Genomic DNA, 24745 nt, shown 5'->3' with positions numbered 1-24745 from the left:
ATCAGATAACATGCTCCAGTGTCTTGTTCCGGAAGCACATGACCCATCACTTGCCATTGTGATAAATGAGCTGGGCCCATAGAGAACTAGTCTCAGCCTGCCTCTGGTATGTTCTGGCCCAAAGAATCAGACCAGTTGCCTTCACTGCCTCATTAGGTAATATCTGGAAAATGATGAAAAGTTTCCCAATTGGCATGTTTACGCTGGTGTCTTTCCCTTTCCTTCCCTCACCCTGTCATCCTTCTGACCCAGGAAGTTATGATCTGTTCCTTGTTCATAGGCTATCACAGGATACATACAAGCCATAGTCCGGAGCATGCTATCTTTTTCATCACTCAACCCCTTCTGTGTGGGTCCAGTTAAAGGAGTGGAGGAGAGTGCTCAGCCCGTTTCTTTTCTCGTTGTGTTCGGTTTGCCTCGTTCATTGTGGTGATAGACTGAGGAGATAAACTGTATATTTATTGGAGACAGCTTTTGATTCTTCAAGATCAAAACATATTGTTACTGACCCTTACAAGAGTACTTCTTTGGTCAAGTTCATTTTTTCCTCCAAGATAACTTTTCTCTAATTTAGCTTTCTTTAAACTAACTTTTACATCTCTTATCAAAAAGCCATTTACCAGATAATGGGCCTTGGTTTCTGTCATGTGCTTCAGACATATGATTGTAACACTCGAGGAAAAATGTTCTGCTTGATTTGAGACTTCAGACTGAAATAACCTTAAGCAGAGAGGAGAGGCTGGACTTTCTCTTCTGAATAGTTTCTTTATATATATGTCTGCCATTCATCTATATGTGTAGCTATATCTGTATCTATATTGCCAGTAGCTAGCTACTATATATAGTATATATAATATATAATATAGCTATAGAATAAAATTTCATAATATAAAATTAGATCATATAAAAATTATATATATAGGGGCCTCCCTGGTGGCGCAGTGGTTGAGAGTCCGCCTGCGGATGCAGGGGATACGGGTTCGTGCCCCGGTCTGGGAGGATCCCATATGCCGCGGAGCGGCTGGGCCCGTGAGCCATGGCCGCTGGGCCCGCGCGTCCGGAGCCTGTGCTCCGCAACGGGAGAGGCCACAACAGTGAGAGGCCCGCATACCACAAAAAGAAAAAAAAAAAAAAAAAAAAAAAAAATTATATAAAACATATAATATTGCTACTGGCAATAAAGGACCAAAAAGAAAAGTTGATAATATCAAAGATTAGGTGCATCATATGCTAACAGGTTATGTAAAATGGATCTAGGCAGAGGAAGCCTAGGGCTATACTCTGTTTATCATTCCCAGTAAGCTGTGTGGCTAAGAGCGTATCAGTTGACTTTTCTGTACATTAGGGAATTTTTCATCTCAACAATTAAACCTTGCCTTTCACCTCATTACTTTCAAGCCTGCATGCAATTGAATTAGAATTTGAAATTTTGGGAATATAAAATTCATTAGAGCTTTGTGTAAATATCAAACAGGAAAACAAGATACTCTGTGGAAAAGAACTAAATCTAAATAAATACTTACATCAGAGATTGATATTTTATTTCATAGTATACAGGAATCAGAATATATTGTCATTAGCACTTAGAGTAAAATTATATGCTTGTGTTGACCCCTATGTTACTATCAAATGTAATGCTTTCAGTACCATAGTTTATGTTCTTAATTTTGGCCTCATCTTATCAAAATTGATATGGTGTGCTTTGAAATGGCATGACGTAAATGAGGGGAAGCAACCAGGAAAAATTTTACTGAATTTATATTCATACAAAGAATTGAAACTAGCAAAACAATGACTTATCAAACAAACAAAAACTTGTGTTATCACATATAACTATAATAAAATAATGGTCCAGATAACTCACATCGTTGTGTTTGATATGTGTATGTATATGTACATTTGCACAAGTATATGCACAATCTATTTCACCAACTATAGTAACTGAAAATGTTTAGGTTTCAGTTATTTGAGAGGGCCATATGCTTTTATATTGAATATATAATTTATAGATACTACTTGCTTCCAAGTAGGAATGTACTCATTACACATAATGTAGCGGTATATCCTCAGGAAAATAAATGAATATCCCTACACACTCCCTTTTTGGAATAAGAGGGAATCAGCCTGAACGGTCCAGACTGTTGCTTAGATTCAAGCCCACAACAAGGCTTTTAACTCAAAGCAGAAACTGAGTTTTATTGGTTGGATGGTGCTGCTACCCACAGTAGTATTTAGGCAGCAAAAGATGAAAGCAATAAAATAATTTTTTTGGCAGTGTTAGAACTGGGTGATGTTCATGCTCGTGAGGTCCTCCTTGAAGGCAAGGACCACGTTTTTCTTGGTTGTGTATTCCTAGGGCACAGTAGCTGCCATATAATAGTCCCCCCCAAAATGTGTGACCATTGTTTTAAAAAAAAGTGGTACCTAAAGTACTGAGTTATGTCCCAAAAGTCTACTACACATATTTGAGCTGTTTCTTTGCTTGAATAGGGAGAAGATCCAATTTATCCGAACTGAAGGAACCCCAGGATTGGTGCGTCTTTCAAGTGATGCCGACCTTGTTATGTTGCTGAGGTACGTAACCGCTTCTTGAAGTGGGAAGTCTCCTATCATCAGGCATCGTGGAGCATTTTAGAAAATAACGTGCCAATGTTGGCAGCCTATATTCTTAAAGACTCGTAGGATACTCACATTGAAGGTATAAGGTGCTGATTTAGTGATAATTCATTTCAGATTTCATTTCTTATCACTGGAATCAGTTTGATTTTGTTCTCACCCTGCTGGCAAAGGAGGTGGTACTGGAGAACGAAAAGTCTGTAGAGGCCGATGAGTAGAATGTCCCATCACAGAAGGGAGCAGGAGGTTATACCTGGCTTGCCTCATCAGAGTAGAAGAGAGGTTGTATTTATATTTTCGTCCAAAATTTTTTTCTCGAAAGGTGTTTTGTCCCTGTTTGCTGATTTGACGTTATCTATTTACTTTATGGTTTTGAGAATTTAAGATGGGAAATCAGATAAGAAAGTTGAAATTTGGTCACTGGTACTCACTGCCAACTTGATAGACCTTCCTAATACTGACCAATTATATTTTCTTTTCTGATGGTTAGGTGAGCTTTAGTTTTAAACTTTAGAGTAGCTTAGAATGGCAAGTTTTCAAGAGACTTTTTCATTTTTGATATTATCTCTCAAATGTAGGAGATCAGAGTAAAATAATGCTTTGCTGTACCTAGTGACTGGGGCACCTACTACTGTAACCTCCATAGGCTTAAAGGGAAGCCATGCTTGGCCATATCAGCAATGTTTTATTATCTCAAAGTGTTAATAGTCTCATTCGTATTATTCATGATAATCTTAACTCTAACCATTTCTACTGTGTGCTCGATAGTTGCCATATTTGTAAAACTAGAGCCAAAAAGTTATTTTCTTTTACTCTGTGGTTGGAGCATAATTCAAAGGGATATAATCACTTTCCATAGTTATTTCACTTCATTTTATCCTGAACAAGATGTATTGGTGGTTGGGCGTCACTTCTCAGCCCAGGTGGTGACCTTCAACTTGTGGTGTTCTGGCAGTTCTGAAAGCAGGATGTAGCATGCTAGATACTCATGAAGACTCTTGGGCAATTAATATGGAGTATGATGTTTCTACCATAGTTTGGTTGTTGATAAAGTAGTAACATTTATTACAGAATTCTGGCTGGGATAGGACTCTTTTGATTCATTCTAGAAGTCTGTGTTTTTTTATTTAAAGAGTTCTACTTTTGGAATTACTAAAAGCAAAAATGATTGCAAAACAGAAATCATGATTATTGTTCACCTGTCCTTAGTTAAATAATCCTTAGATGGTATAGTCCTAAATATTTTGAGTTACAATATAGTTTATAATATTTGTACATTGTTAAACACCACAGTTGGCATGAATTTCTATATGTTATGTGGTTGAATTTTAAAATATTTGAAAACTGATTTATATATAAAGAGCAAGGCTACATTTTTGCCCTTTTGGGAAAATAAGCATGTTTTCTGAAGTTGAGCCTTTGGAGAAGTGTGAGAAATTTACTTACATATAGTAGCTTTATAATTATTACATACAAATGACAAATGATGTTAATTAATTCTAGACTTTTACTTCATTTGGATGAGCAAATAAATAGTTATATGCTGTGACACAATATATTACATGTGCATGCTTAATAAATAATATTTAATGATTATTGAAACATTTTGGGATATTCTCAGATCTTTATTTTTTATTTTACTTTGGAGTTTGAGTCATTTGAATCAGTAACTATAAACTCAGGCAGTGGGCTTGTTGGATATGTAGATGGAGTCTCTGTTTCTGTTTTTATACTTTGTCTATTTCTTTCTTTTTTGTATTTAAAAATATTTTATTTTCTTGGGTGAATTTTGTAGTATGTGAATTACATTTTAATAAAAATATTTTTATTAAAGTATAATTGATTTACAATGCTATATTTATTTTAGGTGTACAACATAATGATTCAATGTTTCTATAGATTATACTCCACTTAAAGTTATTATAAAAATATTGGCTATATTTCCTGTGCTGTACATTATATCCTTGTATCTTATTTAATTTTTACCTATATACATTGTTTATTTCTTAAAAAGGAAAGTCACTCCTGGTACAAATGGACTTGAATATCATCAGCAAGCTGCAATGTAGAAACGATATAGCTCTAGGAAATTGTTCATTTTAAAATAAACCCATGTAAGATTATTTTCCAATATAGCTATTACAAAACTCAAGAATTTTAAAATAACTTTGTTGTATTTGTTATTGGTTATTCTATTTCATGTATTCTGTCACTAACTCAACTAATGTAAGAAGTGTGCCTTTAACAGAGCTTATATAGGAAATGATTGATAAATTTGGCTACATTAGCATTCTTAATTTTATGTAATGAAAGACACCACATATAAAGGCATAAAGAAGGCAACAAACTAGAAGAATATATTCACAACACATAAAACAAAGATATCATGAATACATAAAGCATGGCTTTAAATCAATTTGAAAGAAAATAACCCAAAAGAAAAATGGATAAAGAATATAAAAAGGGGCTTCCCTGGTGGTGCAGTGGTTAAGAATCCACCTGCCAATGCAGGGGACATGGGTTCGAGCCCTGGTCTGGAAAGATCCCACATGACACGGAGTAACTAAGCCCGTGCGCCACAACTACTGAGCCTGCACTCTAGAGCCTCCGAGCCACAGCTACTGAGCCCATGAGCCACAACTACTAAAGCGCACGTGCCTAGAGCCTGTGCTCCGCAACAAGAGAAGCGACCGCAATGAGAAGCCCGGGCACCGCAATGAAGAGTTAACCCCCGCTCGCCGCAACTAGAGAAAGCCCGCATGCAGCAATAAAGACCCAACGCAGCCAAAAATAAAAATAAATTAAATAAATAAAATTTTAAAAAAGAATATAAAAAGGCATTTCAAAGGAATTGAAGCATGAATAGCCAATAAACTCATGGAAAGATGCTAGTAATCATAAAATGCAATTTCAAATAATGAGATACTATTTCATACTATTAAATTTGAAAAAATCAAAAAGTCTGGTAATACCAAGTAAGAAGTAGGAACTCCATGTTTTCTGGACTCGATGGATTGCAATTTCTACAACCTCTTTGGAGGACAATTTGACAATATCTTGTACAGTTAAAAAGACATATACACTATGAGTGAGCAACGCTGCTTTTAGCTATCATGGAGCTCAATATCAGAAAAACAAACAATTCAGTTAAAAATTAGGCAGAAGATCTAAATAGACATTTCACCAAAGAAGACATACAGATGGCCAAGAGGCAAATGAAAAGATGCTCAACATCACTAATTATTAGAGAAATGCAAATCAGAACTACAATGAGGTATCACCTCACACCAGTCAGAATGGCCGTTATCAAAAAATCTAGAAACAATAAATGCTGGAGAGGGTGTGGTGAAAAAGGAACCCTTCTGCACTGTTGGTGGGAATGTAAATTGATACAGCCACTATGGAGAACAGCATGGAGGTTCCTTAAAAAACTAAAAATAGAACTAACATATGACCCAGCAATCCCACTACTGGGCATATACCCTGAGAAAACCATAATTCAAAAAGACACATGTACCACAGTGTTTATTGCAGCACTGTTTACAATAGCCAGGACATGGAAGCAACCTAAGTGTCCATCGACAGATGAATGGATGAAGAAGATATGGCACATATGTACAATGGAATATTACTCAGCCATAAAAGGAAATGAAACTGAGTTATTTGCAGTGAGGTGTATGGACATAGAGTCTGTCATACAGAGTGAAATAAGTCAGAAGGAGAAAAACAAATACCGTATGCTAACATATATATATGGAATCTAAAAAAAAAAAAAAAAAGGTACTGATGAACCTAGTGGCAGGGCAGGAATAAAGACATAGACATAGAAAATGGACTTAAGGATACGGTAAGGGAGGGGGAAGCTGAGGCGAAGTGAGAATAGCATCAACATCTACCGAATGTAAAACAGTTAACTAGTGGGAAGCAGCAACATAGCACAGGGAGATCAACCCAGTGCTTTGCAATGACATAGACATGGGATTAGGAGGGTGGGAGGGAGGCTCAAGAGGGAGGGGATATGGGGATATATGTATGCATATGACTGATTCACTTTGTTGTACAACAGAAACTAACAGTATTGTGAAGCAATTATACTCCAATAAAGATCTATTAAAAAAACATATACACTATGACTGAGCAACTCTGCTTTTAGATACATACCATATTTACACTAAGAAACTGTATTACATGTATACAAGGTGATACATACAGGATAGTCATTGCACCATTATTGATAAAAAGCACACAGTTGGGGAAAAAAAGTCAATATTTGTCAAGAAAGGTATGGATAAATAAACTAATACATTAATAGAATGGAATACTACATAGCAGGTAAAAGTAGTAAACTAGACCCTTATATATCAACACAGACAGATACCAGAAATATATTGTTGAATAAAAAAGTTCAAGAATTCAGTATACTTATAAAGTATTTAAATAATTTTTTAGCAGCGCATAAGGCAAAACTGTATATTGTTCGTCTGTACATATGTTGCAAAGTATCAGACTGTGGAAGGATATGTTAAAGTCATGATAGAGGCACTCAAAAGGGACTTCATATACATAACATACATACACACAGATATATAGATACATCTATATACAGATATATAGACATCCCTAAGTATGCATGTGTGTTTGAAGCAAAAGTAATAGGGTTAACATGTACTAATCCTGGATGATATGTATTGAGTGTTTTTATGTTATTTGCTATCTCTCCTATATTAAATTTTTCAAGTAAAAAAATTTCTCTCTTGATAAGAACGATTTCTGCATATTGGTTGTATTTAAAGGAAGTAAGTGTCATGGAGCAAAGGACACAGGTATAGATGTTGGAGGAGAGGGTGCTAATTCCTACTTTTCAATTAATTTAGCTATGAATTTCTAGACCTTTATGTTATCAACTGTTTATATGGCATTTTTCCTTAGCAATCAACTTAAAATTCACATTATTTCAATGGTTATTGAGAAAGAGAATTGACTGTTTCAGGGCTTAATTTGGTATTACAAATACAATTACTTATTGCTTCTGTTTCTAAATCTTTTGACTTTTATAGTTTAAAAGTGGAAATATGGCTTAAGAAACTATGGTCTCTAAAAATGTTTTTGTGATAGCGGTTTATAGTGGTTTAGCAGACGTGTGCAGGTGAATGAAGAACCAGAGAAGGAATTATCAAGTTGTTATTGCATTGCTGTAACCCAGGGTCCCTCAGCCTTAAAAGTATTGACATTTTGGGCTGGATATGTCTTTGTTGCAGGGAGCTATTCTGTGCATTGTAAGATGTTTATCAGCATCCTGGCCTCTACCCATTGGATGCCAAAATCACCCCGTCTCCCAGTTACGACAACCAAAAACGTCCTCAGACATTGTGCGATGTCCCATAGAGTGTGGGGAAGGGCAAAATAAGCTCAGTGGAAAACCAATGCTATAACCCTTAGGAGTTCTTTCCTTAAATCTTCGCAACACTAAACTGTTGCCACTTTTTCTCAATGTTTTTTGAAAACAAGTAGCAGGTTTCTAGATGTGACCAAGTTTGAGGGAAAGCTACTTCTACTCTTAATTTAAAAACACAAGTACTCTTACTTATATTGTTGATTCTATTTTGTCAAGTGTTTGTATATTTGATCATCAGTAGTACATTTCTTTATCATAATAGTTAATGAAAAGTCTAGGATTCCAAGATCTCAGATCCCTGGTTACTATCTTTTAGGAGAGTATTAGAAACAGAAATTTCAGTATGAAGGAGAAAGAAGACACTAGGTTGAATACCATCAAAATCCTCACATTTGAAAAACATTACAAAGCCAGACTAAATGAGGAAGCTTATTATTTAGCAGTTGTAATTATTTAAGAGGTGTTTTGTTTTATTTTGCTTTTAATTCTCCAATGAAATCCCGAGCTCTTTGAAGGCTGAGACCTTGTTGCATGTGTCTTGGAATGAAGGTATGAATATACTGTGTGTATTTACTATGGGTCTTCCATAAACATTGTCTCTTGTGTTTGACTCATATTCCTAGACGTAAAAACCCAGGCTATTTTCAGATGAACGTGCAAACTCAAACTCACTTAAAGTAACAAAATAGAGATCATGCTGTCCAAAGTTGGTAGAAAAACAGGAAAATAACCACAGGTTTCACAAAAGATGCAAGAGCCAACTGTTTTTGTCCCACGAATTACCTGCAGGAGAACAGGGACAGGTGCTTTCTTTGGGACGTGAACTGGACCTCAGATGGAATTGCTCAGAGAGATCGACTTACTCATTGCGGAAACAAGGCATTTCCCCACCTCTTTGGCTAAAGTATGCATTTTATTTCTTGTCTTTCCCCAGTTTATTTGAAGAAGAGATAATGTCATATGTGCCTCCACATGCCTTACTCCATCCCAGCTACTGTCAGTCCCCACGTGGCTCTCCTGTGTCCTCTCCCCAGAATTCGCCAGGTGAGTCCACCGGCTGCATGCAGTTTCTCTGAGGAGTGAGCCCTGAAGTCACATGCTCTGTCCTCATAAAGGACAGTAAGGGAACACTTTGGGTACATCTGTACTGTTGGCACAGGTACATATTCTGTGGTACTTCCTGTCTCTCAAAACTGGCTTGTTTCCATGGGGATTTATTTGACAGGAAAATAATGACATTCCAAAATAGGATAAATGTTAGCAGTATGAAATACTCAGATGTAGAATTTACTTTTCATTATGTTATGTAGTGCCTAATATACCTTGGAAAATATTAGGGCACAAAATACTATGTTAGTTGTTTGGATTTAAAAAGTTCTAGTTAGGAGATTGATTCAATGAATAATAAAGAGAAATCTCTATTTTCAAGAAATATTATAGAATTAGAATTAGTGAGTTTAATGGTCTTGGATAATTTTTTTTTCCCTTCAGTAGTTACTAACTGCATTAGGTAGGAAGACCAGCGATACATGGGCGGGTAGAACACGCTGATAGATGAAATTAACTAAAAATTTTAAGTTTAAATTCTTTTTGAAAGGGGTATGGTGTGAATGGAGGAATGAATGGATGAATGAATAAATAGTAGATAATGCAGCTTAGCAAATGAGTTATTTTTTTAAGGAAGGTAGTCATGATGTTGACAGAACATCAGCTCTATTTATCCTTATTATAAGCCATATATAGTTCACACTGTAGCAGTTATCAGAATTTAAAACTATTTTAATAGAAATCCAAACTCCGTATGTGTCACTAAAAGCTGCTCTATGTTCTCTGATATATAACACCTGTTTTCATATATTGGTATCATAGTGAAGCTACAGCCTAACTGAATACCACAAACAGAAAAAGGTCTATTAATTTGTTTATTTAATAGAGATTTATTGAGCATCCAGCTATGATCCAAGCCCTGAATTAGACCCTGGTTCTACAAAGATGAATAATACAGTCTCTGCCTTTGAAAATACACGGTGGGACAGTAAGTCAACAAGTGACTCCAAAAGCTCTGTGTTTAGTCCCATGATGAAGAAATGTGTGGGAACAATTCTTCCTTCAAGATGGGGGTGGGGTGTTTGGGGAAAGGTGAAGATAACAGGTATAAAGGGAAGACTTGAAGAATGATGAATAGGATTTTACCAGGTGGACCAAAGGAACGAGGACATTCTAAGGAGTAGCATGAGCTAAGCCACAGAAGCATGGAAGTAGTTTAGGACAAATTAATAGATACAAGTAAAGGCAAGTTCTCAAAGCTCAGGTTGGAAAGATAGGCTAGAGTTGGTTGGCCACTTTGTACTCCATGTGGAGCCACTGAAAAGTTACAAACCAGGAATATCCTGTTTTATAAAGTTCAGTTTGGTGGCCACGTGGAGGATGTATTAGAAGACGAGAGACTAAAGTTAGAGAAACCATCTGGGAGGCTGTTGCATTAACCCAGGTGACATGATAAGGGCTGGACTAACAGTGACAGAGAAAAGGGAGTTAATTCAAAGGCTATGTTGGATGTAGAGATCCTAGAACTTTAAGTCCAAATAGGGAAGAGTCAAGGCAAATTCTAAGGTTCTCACCACATAGACTGCTAGACAGATGGTAACACCATTTACCAAGAAAGGAAAAAGGTTAGACTGGAGGGGAGAGGTGAAAGGAGGCTGGTTTGAGACATGTTTTGTTGAAGAATCTTTGGGCCATCCAACTGGAGATGGAAACCCAAAGACAACTGAAACAGAGTCTTGGAGCTCAGGGGAGGTTAGCAGCTAGGAATACCGGTGTGCTGGCGGCAGTTGAAGCCCATTGGGTAGACAGAGGAAGTAGGGAGGACAGGTCAGTGAAAAGAAGAGAAAATAGGGGATGGTGACATGAGCAACTCCAATATTTAAGGGAGGGGCTGAGGGTGTAAGTGAAAGTGAGAGAGCCAGCCATTCTCTTTTGGAAGAGAATTAGGAAAGGCTTTTCGGGGAAGCCATGTTTCAAGAAGGAAGGAGTGGCCAACAGGGCCAGGTGTTCAAAGATGTCAAGAAGGATGAGGCCTGAGAAGAGGCCATTAGATTTGAAAATCATGAAGTTATATGTGGCCTTTGCCAAAGCAGTTTCTATGAATTAATAGGTCATGAACTGGAATGTTACCAGTTACAGGATGCTAGAAGATGTAAAGTAGAAAACAGGCATGAAAAATATTCTCTTCATGAAATATGGAAGTGAAGCAAAATAAGGCAGTACTTAGAAGGAGAAGAGGAATTAAGGAATGGATTTTAGGATGGGGAAGTTGAGCATGTGTGTGCGGAGGTCAGATAGTGTGGGTGGAAGGAAAGTGGTTTGTTGAATGGGGCAAAGAAGCAGCGGTCAGCACAGCACAGGCCCATGGGAAGGCAGGACACTGGAGGCAAAAGCACAGGTCAACTTTGGAACAAAGTAGGGACACTTATTTTGATGATACAGAATGAAAAGAAAATAAATAATATGGCTCTACGGATAAGTGTAAAGGTGTAGGGGAAAAATTAATGGAATTCACAGCTGGCCTTGGTCATTTACCAACTGTATGTGACTTTGGGCAGTTTACTTCCTTTCCTGAATTTGAATTTCTTTCTCCTTAAAACGGGAATGATAGTAATCACCTCCCATGGTTATTTGGAGGAGAATGCCTCACCTGGTACCTAAAACATGTCAAGCATCCAATAAATGTTAGTTTATCCCTTTTTTCTCTCTTTCTGGAAATCTGAGAAGTCTAATTTGTCAATATATGAACCACTAATAACTGATATATATAAATCTATTTCATATTTGTAGAACTGGCTGCCTAGATATTTAATCATTCTGACGGGCCTTAATCTTAGCTAGAACCTACGAGGGGGTTTCAGTGGGTTGTCCCTTCACCTCATGCTTTATGGCTAAAGGAATGAAGCTCTGAGGAGTATTGCTCATCCCAGTCAAAGCTCTCTTTTCCAAACCTTTTCTGTGGCCCCTCCTCCTAGAGAAAAAGTAGATCACCAGATCCTGTCCCTTCTGAGCCCTGCAAAGAAAGGCATGTGCTCTCGGTGATGGGCTGGACCCTTTTGAGACTCTGTGAACATTCTAAATGGTGACTAAGTTTCTTCTTTTCAAGTAGCATCACACATGTACATAAGTAACCCATGGTGGTAATAAATGCATTCTGGAAGCAGATTGAGAGTTAAACGTTTTCCAAAGACATGTCTAACCCAAATATATTTAAATTGCTAGTAGTGTTTGTGGTGGTTTTAATTTTCAGGAAGAATCATCTCCATATTTTTGGCCTACTCTATTTCAGTGGACTTTATTTGATCTTGAAATCGGGATGTACGGCCTGCTATCAATGGAAGTAACTATAACTAATTCCACATGAAACAAGGGCAGGACCAGCCTCATTTACCCTGTGGAGGAATCTTCTGTTTCTTTGAGTAAAATAGCCTCTTCTACCAGTACTCCTAAAGTTCTTATGAAAACATTTCTAACAGATTTTTTCAAGTTGTCTGATCCTCCTTCTTGTGACTAGAATTTCATCCCTTTTAGTGGTCTGACAATAATATTGGAAAAATTACGACGATCATAAATTTTAATGATCTTCTTTCAGAACACCCAGGAACCTGCTAAACTTTCCATACTTTTCCTCATTCCAAGCCCATTTACATGTCTTTTCAAGTGCAGGAGAGAGAGGGGCTTTGGAAACTTGGACTCGCTGCTTTTTGCAGCTGTTAGAGTGCTCACCTAAGATTTGTCAAAATTTTGGAATGTGAAGGTTTGTTTTTCTAGGACCATTATAATGCCAGTCCCAACCTTAGCTCTGCCAGAAGGAAAAGATCTTTCCAATTACCATATGGTTTATTATGCTGCATATAGGACCCAGCATTTTATTTAAGGACTTTTTGTAGCTGCACATTTCTAGGAATTGAAATGCAAGAACACCTAATTTATCTAATATTGTTGGAGATGTGCTTACTTATGTGAATTTTCCATGTGACCAAAGCTGTGACATTAGACATCTGAGAAATTGTTTAACCCACCATTTGCTGAGACTCTTTCATAAATACATTATACTTCTCCCTGCTTCCCTAGACACAGTACCTTGAGGATATTTCATGGTTTCTGGGGGATCAGCATACAGAGCTGTTGTAACTTGACTAGAACTGGACACTCTGGAAGCCAGTAGAGCACCAGATCACACTCACGAGAAGTAAAACAGCCCAGAGAGCACTGAAGAGCTGTGTGGGTCTTTGCTGGAGGCTGTCTTAAGGGCAGTTATTTCTCTCAACACACAGTGCACCTCCTTTAGGACTTTCTTTTCCCCTCTTTTCCTCCAAAGTCTTAGTATCCCAGCTGCCGCTTATCTCATCTGCTCTTTTCACAAATATTCTCTCTTCCTTGCCCTCCCCTCCCCCTGCCTTTCCTCCTCACTGTCTCTCCCCCTCCATCTCCCCCTCCCTTTCTCTCTCTCTCAGTGTCTCTCTCTCCCTCCTCTCCCTTCCTCCTTCTTTGACTTCCTCCCACCCTCCCTTCTCCCTCTTCCCTCCCTCCCCTTTCCCGCAGTCTCTGAAGCAGCTTTATACTTGTTTTTAGAAAAAGTGTTGTATCCCTTCTCTTTGCTAAGCCCCACAGAGATGATCTAGGAACCAAACAGTACAAATGAAGGATGCTCTCTGGGTAGGTGGGGATGGGGGAGTTATGATTCCAGAGACTGGAGGAAAACCAAGTACTATCTCTGTCACAATATACAGGTATTTTTATTTTTGTGTTTTTTGTTGCTGTCACTCTCCCTTGCTTCCCACCCCTAATGCTCTCAGAAGATGCCTGTCACTGGCACGCCCTCCAGCTTTCCCCTTTTAATAAATTGCTTTTAATTTGCCAACATTTGAAAAATCAGATTATCAAATAAATAAATGGTAGGTAAATGGAAGCATCAACAAGGTCAAAACAATGACCTGAGGTCCTTTTATTACTCTTAGAGAATAAAGCAAAAATGCCAGGACTTCCTTGCTTGTGCTTTGTGCCAGCTATTTTTAAGGTTTTGTTTGTTTTTTGGTTTTTTTCTTAATTTCCATTGTTGATCTATGTTCCAGAAGACAGAGTTTTCCAGAAATTATTATAATGCTTGATAATTTGTTCTCATTCAGTAACAGGGAATTCTTGTTTTAAAAATGTCATAGAGTTTATCTGTTTTAGAAAGTGAACAGAAAAGAAATTCTCTTCTGAGCCATCCCAGTACATAGGCCAGGAACCATGCTGAATTAGGCTGAGCTTCATCCCCCTCCATTGCAGACCAAGAGCAAGTCATCAGAGCATTCTGGGTTCTGGGTGGCACACCCAGCATCAAAAAGACCCAGACTTCTTAGCTGTTTGATGCCAAGGTTTTTCTAGTATCACCTAGAAAAGAAATCCTTTGCCTGGTAGAATTCTTTAGTTTGTATGTGACTGTGCAGTTTTTTAACAGTATGTGGAAATAGTGTAACACTATATGGAAGTACTTTAGGCCTGCCTAGCAATGATTTTTAAAAAGTCTAATATCTGTTACTGAAATTTTTTCCTATAAATAATTAACATAATTCTGACTATCCGTAAAAGCAGCCTTTCATTTGATCACTTCCTATATGTAACATTGACCTTTTCGTATCTGACTTCCTTTTTTAAGACCATAAAGACTATGTCATTACTCTCTCTATAAGAGAATTATATTCTAGAACTTCACTTACAGTTACGGTCCTTAGTTCTGTGAGCTCAGTCTCCAAGATACTTTTTTATTTCCAAAGTGGAAGTAATATTGTTTCTGCCCTGGATTTTCTTGGCAGCTGCACCTGACTTGCATTAAGAATTTGACAAGGGCCAACAGCATAATTTATTGTAATTTTTAAATCATGATGTAATGTGTAAATGATTTTTTCATAATAGAACTATTGGCAAAAGAATTTTTGCATTTAACAATTTCTGTCTCCAGAGTCTCCATAATTGAATTCCTTTACCTAGAGCTTAAAAGGAGTCAGAGCTAATTTTTATTAAGTGTCTGTATTGATATTGATGGAACGCGTTATGGCATTTGCCACATCCTTTTAAGCATCTCAAATTATATAGCAATAGTATATGTGCTGTTTTTCAAAAGTAATCAACTCTTAAAGAATCGGGTTTCTTTTGAGTCCTGAAAGGTTTTCGGTCTTTTGTTCCTGTTTTTCCTCTTCCCCATCAATGATCGCGCTCTTGAAAGCTGTTCATTATGGCTGCTTTCTGAGCTGTCTGGGTTTAGTAGTCTGCAGTTACTCAGACTGCAGCAGCAAAAGCTTTATTCTGCCACTCTAACTGGACTTGTGCTGCATGGCTCTGTCCCTCAGCCTTCCAAGAGAGGAGCCCAGAGTCCATGCAGATCACGTTCCTTCACGTTGCAAATGATACCTTTCAAATACATGGGAAGTATTCCCCCTGTGTTGGTCCCTGGATGATGCCCAGGTGTTTCATTGGTTACCTTTGACCTTCTTGTGGGAGATAATGGTTCTCAGACTTGGCTGCACGTTGCAAACATCTGGAGAGCTGCATGACACACTAATGTCTGGGTCTCACCCCCACCGATTCTGATGTCATATGTCCTGGCTGTGGCCTGAATATTGGGATTTTTAAAAGCCCCCTAAGTGATTCTAATGTGCAGTCAAGATTGAGAACCACTGCCTAGGAGTCTTCTGCATCCCACACCTTTTAAGGTCAAGTTTATTTGTTTCCTTTATGGCATAGCTCTTAGCTCTTTGGGTAAAAGATTCATAACTGTGCCAACAGACCTCTGGACATATTATTCATCAATAACCCATTTTATTAAATTCCATTCCCCAACCTCAGTACATTTCCCCATGTGTTTAGTATTCACAACTATGCAGATAATAGCAATAACAGCTAACATTTACATGGGGCGGCTTATGCAGCCGGCACTGCGTGAAGTGCCATACCACACATACACTAACTCATTTAATCCACAAGTGTGGCCCGGATCTTGCACTGGAACTCCAGTACTATATTTTCAAGTGTCTGCAAGGTATATCCACCTGAACAGCTGTCCTCTCCAGCTTAGTATGTAGAAAGCCTCATATGCTCCTGTCCACCAGCATCATTTCCCATGCTGCTTTAGCATCAGACAGACCTGGCTCAGATCCTAAATCTACTATTCACTGTCATATGACTTCAGTTTCCTTAGTTACAAAGTGGTGATGACAATAATAATACTAATGCCTGCTTCTTAGACTTGTGAGGATTTCCCAAGATCCTCTCTGTAAAGTGAATGGTCCTTAATGCATAGCAGACACAACAAATGACAGCTATTGTTATTGTTTAAAAAGCTTTATATTACCATGAGAGCTTCCTATTCCTCCTCTTCCTTACTTATCTACTCTTACCAATTCTTATTTCACATTGTAAAATTTCCTCTGAGTCACCATAGTCCAGGCTAGTCCTCATCCCCTCAGGCCTCCATTGCTTCAACTACTAACTAGGTCTTTCCTCCTTCCCGCCCTTAATCCACTCTGAAAATCATTTCTGAAATAAAAGACCCCTTGTTTGTTATTCCCTTGCTTAAGAACCCATAAAGGCTTCCCACTGCTTGCTGCATCACGCTCACACTTCTCAGCTAGGTTTTTAAAAATTCGTCTCATAATTTCATACCAAACTTCTGACCAATTTAATTTCCTACTTACGTCCTAGCACTCCCCCTCTGCTCTAGGTTAGTGGGGTCTCCTCTGTGTCTTCTGAACCTGCAGGCAATGCTTATTCCACCTCTTGCTGCCCTGCCCCAGTATAGACTGTAGTTCTCCCATGTTTGTAAGGCCTGGTTCCAATAACATCTCCTCCCTGAAGTCTTTTCCATTTTGATCTCTGCTTATCCTCATTTACTGTTACTTTTCTATAACACTGATCTCAGATGCACCCTCACTGAGTGGCAGTGGCACCGTGGAGAGCACGTGCTTCACCTAATGGGCAGCTGCCCTCTGTAGCCCCAGGGAAATGCAAGCCAGTTGTTGCAAGAGTTCCCAACTGATTTTCGCGAGAAATCAGGGCTTTTTTTTCTACTTGAAATCTCCTAATTTTTAAATGTTGGCAGTTAATTTAAAACCTTTAGAACATTGTGTGGCAAACAAAATAGATCTATAGGGCTGGGTATAGCCCCAGGGCTATCGTTTTGTTCCTTCTGCTTTAGAGTTTGTATACCATCTAGTTTAAGACTTAAATATTCTCTAGTTGTTTGATATGTTCTATTTCTGTCTTCCCAACCAAGATATCCACTGCAGCAACCCGACCTTATCCATTCTGAGCGTCTGTTGCTGAACCTAACACAGTATTAGCAAAAAATAATCATCACTTAGTTGGTTCATGCATAAAGATATATTTAAGGAGCTTACATGGTGTGTAATGCACAAGACATCACAATTTTTGTTTTCTGGTTTCTTTGATTGTGTTGTGAAATATTTCTTGGAAACATCCAGTGTTTTTGTCATGGCGCTGATTCCCATATTCATCATCAGTTTTGTATCCCGGCTTGTTGGTTAGTCACCATGTGACACAAAACCAGATTTTTCTATGGAAAGAGGAACAAACTATGTTGCCTTTATATTTTATTAATGATGCTTGCCGTGGATTGACATGGAATGACATGTAATAACATGACATCTTTAGATAATCTGTAAATAATTACAGTACTTGGCATATATTAAGAATGCAACAAATCACAGTATTTTTACTCTGAATAACCAGGAGACATGTGCCTTCTGCAATTATGGCTGAATTCTGTTTTCAAATCAAGATTATTCTACCCTGTGGTATGAAATGTAATGTTGTAGGTTTTTCATCAAGTATGGAAACTCACTCTTCTTGCTTTGCATACCACATACTTTCACACTATAACTTCCTGTCTAATTGCTGTGATATCATCTCAGCCGCAAGCAAAGATATTCCACCCTGAACAGTTACCATTAGGCCTGAGTAACTGTTTGACTCATATTGATTTGGACTGAAAAGAGGAACGTATTTGACTAACACATGGGCACCACTGTAACTCTTCAAACAGGATTTGAAGGCCACAAAGAAGACATCTTAAGATCCTGGTTAAGCTCTGTGATAGCCTTCGACTTGGAGAGGTGAAAAGTGCAGGGACCTAAAAGTATTGCCTCCTTTTACTTGTTAACTGTGGTCTTAGCCCCATGGTAATATTTTTCATGGTGATGTGATGAATCTAAGGACATCGCACAAATCCACACCCTTGTCTCTTCGTGGTTTGTTGTAGGTACTCAGCGTGCCAATGCCCGTGCTCCAGCCCCTTACAAGCGAGACTTTGAAGCCAAACTAAGAAACTTTTACAGGAAGTTAGAGACTAAAGGATATGGACAAGGCCCAGGGAAATTAAAGTAAGTCAAAATAATACAAACCCCAGGATTTGTAGATGGTGAAAAGATGGGATGCAATTTGGAATGTAGGAAGTGGATTGATCAGGGATGACCAGCCTTCGTTTTAGTCGGCATAGTTATTTTGGCATGTGTGAATTACAGGATCATCTAAAACATAGTTCTTGAATTAAGCACAATTAAACTTAAGGTTTTAAAACAGACAGGAAAGAGACGACCATGTTTCACATAAAAATAAGGCAAAATTAAAAGCTGATTTATTTTGTTCTCCTGAAAAGTACCTCTTTGTTGACTTATTGCACATTCATTAGATATAAGGCTGTCACAGTGTCTTGTATTGCACGTCGCTGTCTCCTGGGCTGACCTGAGTGTAGGACTACTGCTCAGCTCTGTTTCCTTCTGTGAAGTAAGCTTAACTTGTCCAACGGAATATGTCATGAATGTTGTTTCTGCATGTCTTTATCCACCTCCCTTTAAATGGGGAAATTGAAACATCATCATGTTGTTTGGCCTAGAATTATCTGAATTTCCTACTTACCCATACTCCCTTCAGCCCCACCTCCACCCCTGTCCCATGTCCCCACTAGAGATCACTATGCCACTTGAGAGAGAACAGAGGAGGGGGGTCTGACTGCAGAAGCGTCGGGACCCGGGTGTGTGAGAGAACTGCCCAGCCCAACAGGCACATGGCTCACTGCTCCCCATGCAGGTCTTACTCACCTGAACTCACAGGTTCCCCTTTCATCACCCTCGAAAACATCAACCCTCCCCAAACACCGTACCTCTCTGAGCTTCACTTATTAAGGTCTTGCTGATCAAGCTTTCATACCTTCAACCTCCCTATCATCTCCCTTTCCATTACTATTTGCATTAAGGGCAAATTGACACCTGTTTAAGGGTGACTTAAATTGTCATTGTCACAAGTAGATTAATCAACCACCAGTATCATTCATTTGTACCTATCACTTAGGGAATCTCAAGATTCACTTAATTTTAAAGTTAAACCAAGCACAACAGGGCTTCCCTGGTGGCACAGTGGTTGAAGAGTCCACCTGCCGATGCAGGGGACATGGGTTTGTGCCCTGGTCCGGGAAGATCCCACATGCCGTGGAGCGGCTGGGCCTGTGAGCCATGGCCGCTGAGCCTGCGTGTCCGGAGCCTGTGCTCCGCAACGGGAGAGGCCACAACAGTGAGAGGTCCGCGTACTGCAAAAAAAAAAAAACTAAGCACAACAGTAAACTCCACTGCTTTGGAGGACACTGAGAATTTTTTTGTCCTTGTTCTCACTGTTATCTTTCTAGGTACTTAAGAATTGAATTCCTAGGTGCATTCAAGCTTAAAACATTACCTCCTAGGGTTGCTCTTCCTTTCCTAAACAAATGTTTTGTGTGTGTGTGTTGTTTTTTAATCATTTTCCTTCTGGGATAAATTGATGTGACCATTCAGAAAGGACTCTTGCATTGGTTTTACAGGTCTTAGGTGGGGTGCTCTATTTACCAATGATTCTCTGGTGTAACTTTTGTTAGTGCTATTAAGAGTTACAGACAAATGTGTGCTTTATTGCAGACAGCAATCATAGTAAGCCACTCCACTTTTCCCCTAGTTAATTGTGGTAAGTGGAAATTAAATGGCAAGTGCCCAGTTCTGGAAAGATAAGGATTAGGAAATAATCTGTATTTTTCAAATTGTCTTTTTCTGGACAGGTTAATTATCAGAAGAGATCACTTGCTCGAAGATGCTTTTAATCAGATTATGGGCTACTCCAGAAAAGACCTGCAGAGAAATAAGCTGTACGTCACATTTGTTGGGGAGGAAGGGTGAGTAGCTCAGAGAAGTGGCCTGTGAAGCACAGGCTGTGGCTGCCGGAGGATGTTTCCCCACACTGTCCCCTGCGGTTGCCTGAAACAGGAAATCCTTCTGACGGAAAATGCTGTTCTCATACACTTAAACCTTTCAGTTTTTTTTTTTTTAAAAGCTTCCTTTGATTTTTAAATCATTTGACATAGAAATTCTTTGGTAAAAACTCATAACTATAGATCATTTTTGAGAGCAGAAATTTAGTTTTGTTTCTTCTCTCTGTAACTCTTTCTCTCAAAGGGAAAACATGTTTGTTTGTTTGTTTGTTTGTTTTATTGAAGTATAGTTGATTTACAATGTTGTGTTAGTTTCTGCTGTACAGCACAGTGATTCAGTTATATATATATGTACATTCTTTTTAAAATTATTTTCCATTAGTTTATCACGGGATATTGAATATAGTTCCCTATGCTATACAGTAGGATCTTGTTGTTTATTCATCCTCTATATAATAGTTTGCATCTGCTAACCCCAAGCTCCTCCCACTCTATCCCTCCCTCCCCCCAACCCCACCACCCTGGCAGCCACAAGTCTGTTCTCTATGTCCGTGAGTCTGTTTCTGTTTTGTAGATAAGTTCATTTCTATCATCTTTTAGATTCCACATATAAGTGATATCATATAGTATTTGTCTTTCTCTTTCTGACTTCACTTAGTATGATAATCTCTAGGTCCATCCATGTTGCTACAAATGGCATCGTTTCATTCTTTTTTATGGCTGAGTAGTATTCCATTGTGTATATATATATATATATATATATATACACCACATCTTCTCTATCCATTCATCTGTCGAAGGACATTTAGGTTGTTTCCATATCTTGGCTATTGTGAATAGTGCTGCTATGAACATGGGGGTGCATGTATATTTTTTGAATTAGAGTTTTGTTTGGGTATATGCCCAGGAGTGGGATTGCTGGATCATATGGCAACTCTATTTTTAGTTTTTGAGGAACCTTCATTACTGTTTCCCATAGTGGCTTTACCCATATACATTCCCACCAACAGTGTAAGAGGGTTCAAAACATGGGCTTTGAGATTTAAAAAAGCAAGGAATTGCATTTTAACATCTATGATCTTGTTATGTGCACAGGAATACTAAGTAAATCGTACTTCACCTGTTAAATAAGCTCGGTTTCAGAATCACGAATTAGAAACTGGTGTTTGCTAGAGAGTAGGGGGCATGAGGAGGATGCAGGATGGGCGAAATAGGAGAAGGGGATTAAGAGGCGCAAACTTCCATTTGTAAAATAAATAAGTCACAGGATGTAATGTACAGCAAGGGGAATATAGTCAATAACATTGTAATAACTTTGTATGCTGACAAGATGGTAACTAGACTCACAGTCGTGGCCATCTCACAATGTATCAAATTATGGAATCACTACATTGTATACCTGCAACTAAAATGTTATTATATGTCAACTGTACTTCAATTTAAAAAAGATAGAAAAAGAGGAAAAAAGAAGAATCCTTCTGTTCTACCTGGAAATCTCCCCAGCAGTATCTCTTGGGCCTTGGTTCTTATTTCTCTGTCTCCACTTTTTCTCTTTCTTTGGCACACCTACCAAAATAACTACCTGCCATAAACAGAGTCCAGCCTTCTATGACTCTTCCATGAGTGTGCTCCTAGAGATAAAAGTTAGGAAATGAACGAGAAAAGACTCCTACACGGAGTTTATTGCATTCAAATAGGCATAAGGGTGGTTTTATGACTCTTCAGAAGATGACAGCTCTCATGTCTCCTAGACCCCTTACTCTTTCCTCATTTCAGGTTTAGGTTTGGAGTCTCAGCACCTTCTTTGTAGACATCACTAGAGTGAATTTTAAAAATACCACATGATTGTCTGAACTCTGGTTGTCTTCTCTTTCACTCCTTAACTGCTGTTGATTTGGATCATTTTAAGGCTACCCCTCTCAGTCTTGCCCAGGAATAAAGTATATTAGATTATGGAATCGTAGCAATAATATTCAACAAATTCAGCCATTTGGTTTATGGTTGATGAAATGGAGCTGTCAAAGTATAAAATAATTTACATGTGCTAGTAGAACTAGATAATAGTAAAATTGAGATTTAAAATTAGGCCTCTTGTCTTCCATCCAGGATTCTTAGACCAGCACTGAGATTTAGGCAACACTCCTGAACTCTGATCTATCTGAATTTTTTCCTACCCATGGATCTTTTCACTATTCCGGCTAGTGACTGATAACTTCTCTTGTCACATATAGTGTTGTATAGTCTCCCAGCTGTGACTAGATTAAAGTAAAATGTTACATGGGAAAACAATATAATGTGACAAAGTTTGAGAAGCTTGCCTGAGACTTGAGCCTTTTGTTGCTGACAAGGACAAGCCTTAATGCACTTCTAGCTTTTGTTAGTTGTCTTAAAGATGCAGGTGCGCAATTGAAAATGAAGGCAAATGTTTTTAGCCTAATCACAGGTATGCATGGGATTCCAGGTATTTCCTTACATAACCAGTCTGGTTTGGATGAGAATACTTTTCCTCCCCCAGAACTCCAGCTGCCTTTCTTCTTTGTTGGACCACAGTTTGTTGAGATCTCAGAGATGTAGGCAGGAGTCTTTGGAAACCATGGTACTTAGGTTTGAATAGCACAGATGCTATCATGCTTGATCATCCTAAAGCTGTCTCCCCATGATCTTGACTGACATCCATTCCTAGCAGGAGGCCCAGGCAGAGTAGGGCCTGAAACTTATTTAATTGCCACTAATGTCCAAATGTTTCCTGCCTCCATTTCTTGTCTTCTTCCTGTAACCCCAGAAGGAAAATAAGAGGGAGGATATTTTGAGGTGTGACCTCAGCCCTCAGGGACAATCTCTTAATCAGGCCCCTCTGCATATGGTTTATTGAAACTGGAATAGGGCCAGATAACTTCTGGTCTCATGGCTTTATCATGTCAGTATCATACATATAGATTATTAAATATAGACTTTATTTTGCTATTAAGGCATTGGGAATACATAATACTATTTTGAAAGATTAACGCAGTATGCTTGCTCAAAAATTGAAACCTCAAAACAACATAAAATTAAGAAGTTATTTTAGCCTTAGTCATCTTACTACATTAAAATTAAAGATCATAACATTTCTTTCTGAATTATAATAAATACCCAAAGAGAAAAGCTACCTAGGTTTTTCTGTGGAATTCTGAAATGGAGCTGAAAGTTTTCTGGTCACTTTTCCTTCATTAATTTTAATGCCCTCAAAATGTGTCATTTTGTGAGTTCTTCATGTCTAGCTCTAGTAATAGGTATTAAAAAACGTATATGCCTAGTGCCCAGATGTTGGCTTGCAATATCATTCTTCAATAAAAAGGACTAGGGCTCCTTGGAGAAATGGGTGATTCTAGGACTGGGGCAGGAAATATACAAGACGGCACCTAAAGCATCTTGTGCCAGAAAGTATAGAGGAGCTCAGACAGCTCACAGTGATGTCAAAGGGACACAAGAACCAACGGAAAGAGCTGCCAGTGGTCAAAAGTGGAATAATTTGAGCAACAAAATAAAGTAGTATTGGATTAGAACCCCAAAGTATAAAATAAATATCTATATGCTGATATAAATAAAATAAATATCTATATACTGATATAAATACACAATTGAATAAATAAATAAATAACAATAGACAAATTTGTGCAGAAGATTTCCAAATAATTCTGCATAATTCCCTGCTCCTTAATTGTGAGTTGCACGTAGTGACTTTCTTCCACACAGTACAGTATGAAAGGGGGAAAAAGAAGTTAAGTCTACAGTGGAGAAGCCTGACAAACACACAGCCAGGTGATCAAGGCTAAAATCTAAAATCAACAGTGATATATCCTATTGATAGTATGTACCCTTGGTATGATGTGATGAGAATGACACTTTATTGTCTTCCTCCCAAAAACATGTAACACCAGTCTAATCAGGAGAAAACATCAGATAAATCCAAATTGAGGCACATTCTACAAGATTACCTTATCAGTGCTCCTTCAAACTGTCAAGGTCATCAAAAACCAAAAGCATCTAAGAAACTGTCACAGCCAAGATGAACCTAAGGAAACATGGCAATTAAATGTAATGTGGTGTCCTGAATGGGATCCTGGATCAGAAAAGGGACATTAAGCAAAAACGAAACAAATCTGACTAAAGTATGGGTTTTAGTTAATAATGTATCAATATCAGTTCATTAATTGTAACAAATGTACTGTACTTATGTAAGATGTTGATAAGAGGGAAACTTGAGTGTGAGGTATATAAGAATTCTCCCTACTATCTTTGTAACTTTTCTATAAATCAAAAACTAATCTAAAATAGAACGTTTATTAAAGAAAGCATAGAGTCAGGATTTGGGGAGATTGTGAGAATGTTTCCCCCTGAACAACTTTTCTTATTTCTTTGCTGTCTGATGAGTGATTGCCACCAGGGTAATTTTTGGTATGTGTATACTTCCT

General features: G+C 38.2%; 1 protein-coding gene across 7 annotated transcripts in view; it reads left to right on the top strand.

The window, feature by feature from the left end:
- The window catches only part of HECW2 (HECT, C2 and WW domain containing E3 ubiquitin protein ligase 2), a 412125-nt gene that overhangs the window by 346536 nt on the left and 40844 nt on the right, over positions 1-24745 (top strand). For 6 of the 7 annotated variants that reach the window (XM_081242425.1, XM_081242421.1, XM_081242422.1 and 3 more), the window contains 4 exons: positions 2491-2574; positions 8946-9055; positions 18321-18441; positions 20142-20255. In XM_081242425.1, coding sequence (XP_081098551.1) covers positions 2491-2574; positions 8946-9055; positions 18321-18441; positions 20142-20255 — 429 coding nt within the window. Of the gene's footprint in view, positions 1-2490; positions 2575-8945; positions 9056-18320; positions 18442-20141; positions 20256-24745 lie in introns of those variants that run through there. The other variant, XM_081242427.1, reaches the window with a different exon arrangement.

Source organism: Mesoplodon bidens, assembly GCF_964165515.1.
Source record: "Mesoplodon bidens genome assembly, chromosome: 8".
NCBI classification, from domain to species: domain Eukaryota; kingdom Metazoa; phylum Chordata; class Mammalia; order Artiodactyla; family Ziphiidae; genus Mesoplodon; species Mesoplodon bidens.
The sequence above is the reverse complement of the archived record's forward strand: the minus strand, read 5'-3'. Positions and strand labels throughout refer to the sequence as shown.